The sequence below is a fragment of the Elaeis guineensis genome, chromosome 11, assembly GCF_000442705.2.
Source record: "Elaeis guineensis isolate ETL-2024a chromosome 11, EG11, whole genome shotgun sequence".
Taxonomy (NCBI): Eukaryota; Viridiplantae; Streptophyta; class Magnoliopsida; order Arecales; family Arecaceae; genus Elaeis; species Elaeis guineensis.
Window position 1 is genome coordinate 112,270,955 of NC_026003.2, and position 4,142 is coordinate 112,275,096.

The following is a 4,142-nucleotide window of genomic DNA, read 5'->3' on the forward strand; positions in this document are numbered from 1 at the left end:
TACGACAGAGATGGGATCGAGCAGTCTAGTTCGACTCTCATGTTTGCTCATCCATGATCAATAGGCGATTGCCCCAGGGCATGGGATGAGGAGAGCCAAAAGCTCTCGAAGTTTGGAGGAGACCGAATATCGAGTCGAGATGGAGATTGTTAGGATTTGATGCCTCGAGATTCAGTTCATATTGAGCCCACAGCGAGATCCGTGGTGAAAAATGGAGTCCAACGAGATCAAGATCACCCCAAACGGAGCTCGAATGGAGGAAATACGAGCTTTTGAAATCGACACAAGATCCGAGGCGGCGGAGGACCGCCGACGGCCGGCGGCTGGCCGGCAGAGCGACCGCTGTGTGGCCCAGGCAGGGCCAACGCGCGGGACGTGCGACCCAGGTGCGTGGCCCAAGCAGGCGCACGACGCAGGCAGGCGGGCGGCCCAGCCCATACGCGTGCCCGCGAGGGGCGGCCCGGGCCCAAGCACCCGACGCGGGCACGGCCCAAGCCCCCATGCGCGGGCCGGCCTAGGCCCAAGCACCTTGCCTGGGCCCTGTACCCCAATCCACTGTGGATCGGGCGATCTATGGCAGACCGCGTGGATCGCGTGGGTATTTCTCATGCGTTTCTCACGGTCCACGATATTATTTCATGGATCAGAGTGCGATCGCAGGGCCTAGGTGCTTTCCGGTGTTGATCCAATGGTTTAAGGCTTAATTGGGCTTGATTAAGGAGTTCTAAACCTAATTTAAGTCATGTTTTAAGCCTATAAAAGGCCAGGAACAGTGGGTTTTTTGTATGGTCTGCTATTTTGCCGCAGGAAGCTGTGGACGTACGGAACCCGTGAAGAGAGAAAGGAGTGAGCGTTGCTGAGAGAGAAAGAGCAGGGCTTCTGGACAGCGGATGCCAGGCACTTCAGGGGTTTAGGGGGTCTTCCAAGAGAGAGAGTTTTTGTGAGGAGAACTTCAGATGAGAGAGAAATTGGGCATTCGAGGGTTGAGGATGAGTTCTTCTCTTGTAAATTTTTTTTTTCACAGTGAAGTTTGCATGCCCCGTGGAGATGAGCCTTTTTGTGATTGATTCACGTATTTTGATTATTTTTGTTTTATTTCTTCTTTCTTTCTGCTGTATCGCATGGTACTGAAAAAATCCTGAAAGATGATGTCTTGGCCAGATATCCACCTAACACTACAGCTAATTGTGATTAATCATGAACAATGATATACAATCTTGTCTTCTTGACGAGCAACATAAACTAAGAACGGGAATAAACCTCCATCACTATAAATCCATTTATTTCTCAATATGGACCAACTTTAATAATAAGAGGAGTGTTGTAGACCACACCTCTTCCTCCAAAATCTAGATATACACACATAAAAAGAAGAGCAGCAGCTTGGCTAAGAAAAAAAAGAGAACCATAGGAAATAGGAAAGAAGTAGACCAATCAAACTCAATCATATACGGTGGAGCCAGGAGCCATCCATCCACCTGATGCCAGGCAGCGCTGCCTAGACCATCCCAGAAGAACAGAGAATCAAAACAACTCCCAGTCGAGCCTTGGAGTGGGGATGGTTGATGCATTTGTAGCGGCCGTAGCCGGGGTGGTCGGCGTGAACAGAGAATCAAAAGTCTCCCACTTGGTAGTCACCACCGGCGGCGGTGGTTGCTTCTTCTGTTGCTGATGCTGCTGCTGTGCCGGGATTTGCTCATTGGTGGTCTTGAGCATGGCATTCTTCACCTTGAGCACATCCAGCTTCTCCACATATTTCTGAACTCTCCTCTCCTGCAAACCAAACCAAACAACCAACAACATATCGATTAGCAAACCTGGCATTCCATGCAAATAATATGCTAATGGTTGGATCAAATGGCAATTGGATTCGACCTGCATTCTCTTCTGGTGCTTCAAATCCCCGTCGGCGACGTCGATGCCATCCAGCTTAATCAGCTGTGTCATCAGCAGCTCGATAAGGCTAAGCACATCTTTCTCAGCAACCTTTCCACCTTTGGTTATAATCACCTCTAGCTCAGATACCTGCTGGACAGTAATTAAAGACATCAACAAGACAATGGATCATTAGATCAATGTGAAGAAGGTCAATAATTCATGTACTGTTCTTGATGGGAATGTGGATGACCTGAATGGCGAGCTTGTCGACTTCCCGGGTGATCTGGGAGATGGACTTGGTTGCCTTGTCTATCTTGGCCTGGTGGCGCATCTCCAGCAAGCGCTTGGCCCGGCGGGCGGGGTCGTCCACGACCACCAACTTGGACCCGTCTTTCACGCCGGAGATATCGAGGTAGGCGCTGGAATCCCTCTCCTTGTCTTTGTACATCACCTTCTGGTCTTGTGGATGCAATCCAATCCTCTCCGATAGCAGCTTCTTTAACTCCCCTGTTCCAATTTATTTGATGAAATTAGTTGATGACTTCAAATGGTAGAAGAAAAGATTCTAGAAGAGATGGTTCAGGGATTCACCGAAGGTGGATTGGGAGCTGAGATAGATCTCGTGGTAGGCGGCGCCGTACTTGACGCGGAGGCGGATGGTGGAGGCAGGGGCGGCGGCGGCGGTGGAGTCGGGGTCCCTCTTCTGAACCAGCATCCCGCCGGGCCGGACCTCCCACGGGTACGCCTCGTCCACCACCGCGGCGGCCGCCGGGAAGTTTTTCATGGGGATGAATGCGTTCGCCGCCGCCGCCGGAACCGGGCTCTTCGTCCTCCCTAGCATCGTCTCCTCTGGATCTCCTCTCTTTTCCGATTGAAGAGTTGAAATGGACCTTAAATTGAGCTGGTGAAGGCTAAGCGGAGGCTACAAGGCATGTCGAGCGACAGAAGACAAGAACAGGAGAACGATGGAGATATTGGGATCTCTTCCTCATTAATCTCCACCTCTTCTACCGTAGAATTCAGCTCCATGCTCGGAATCTTCTGCGGCCAGGAACGAAAAAAATCTCTTTATGTCATCGTAAAGAGTTTGGAGAAAAATTGGGTTTTGGGAGTTGCGACGAAGGAATAGCGGGGGGTGGAAGGAAGGAAAACTTACAAGAAAGAAACCGGTAGGTAGGGAAGAGAGGGACAACGTAACAAGAAAGGCTGACAGGAGAAGAAGATATAATATTTATAAGCATAAAGAAACGATTAGCTGTAAAAGTGAATAACCTATTAACTAATTATGCACTTGTTTGAGCTAGAAATACTCCCTTCTACCATCATCAGAGAATTAGTGCCACATAGAAAATAAAGTAACGTGTAATTAATATCAGAAAAAGAGAGGGAGTTTGTTCTACCAACTCTTCCTAGAATGCAAGGCTCCTTTGAGAAGACGAGGGTGCACACAGACATGTCAAGTGCCATCCGTCGGAAACAACGTTAAAGTTCTAGCTAAAACAAGAATCGCTTGGTACACGGTGCTCCAGTCATTGGAGACAACGTACGTTAAAGTTCTACATAGTTTTATCCGGGATGTATTTTCCTTCGCACAACGATATTGATCTCAATCCTTCTTTGGTGCGAAAGGCGCATCGCTTTCTCATTTTTATCCTCATAAGTAGAGAAGCTATTTTTGTGTTCCCAAATTGATCGCATTAAGGCTTATTCTCGATAAAGTTCTAGCCATTCCGTAAACGACGATATATGCGACGTCTTCGGAAATGTACATTTCATCCTGTAATGGAAGTGCAACTACAATTTGTCCACCAATATTTTGATAATTTTTTTTCTACCTCATTACTTTCTTCACATCCCCTTTCTTGCAAGGCTTTTCCCGTTCGACCGTCAAAATTAAGAAAACTACAAAAATGGCTCGTGATAGTTGCTAGAAAAGATGAGGTGAGGGGCCACGTTATCTACATCTATGGAAATTAGACTTTAAGATGCCTGTCATGAGTGCCTAATCCTCACTGACGCAAATCATAAACCTTATGGTACCGATAACCCTTTTACGGAAGATGTAAGCCAAATAAAAAGTTTAAATGATAAAAATCTCTTTAAAATAAAGAATAAATTATACTTGAATTTCATAATTGGAAAATTTTATATTTATTTTTCTGAAATTTATTTTTATCTAATATTTTAGTCATTTTTTTGATGAAATGATAGTGAAATCATTATATTTAAATAGATTCCAAATATGCGTCAGAGAAGTTTTGAAA

At 46.5% G+C, this 4,142-nt stretch overlaps 1 protein-coding gene across 1 annotated transcript; it reads right to left on the reverse strand.

Annotated features, from left to right (window-relative positions):
- Window positions 1-1,255: 1,255 nt before the first annotated feature.
- Window positions 1,256-2,997, reverse strand: LOC105054143 (BAG family molecular chaperone regulator 2). Its single transcript, XM_010935584.3, has 4 exons — window positions 2,470-2,997; window positions 2,129-2,385; window positions 1,876-2,025; window positions 1,256-1,773 (listed from the first exon to the last, which is right to left on the reverse strand). The coding sequence occupies exons 1-4, from the start codon at window positions 2,717-2,719 to the stop codon at window positions 1,525-1,527; spliced, it is 906 nt and encodes a 301-aa protein (XP_010933886.1). The 5' UTR covers window positions 2,720-2,997; the 3' UTR covers window positions 1,256-1,524.
- Between the last annotated feature and the right edge of the window lie 1,145 nt (window positions 2,998-4,142).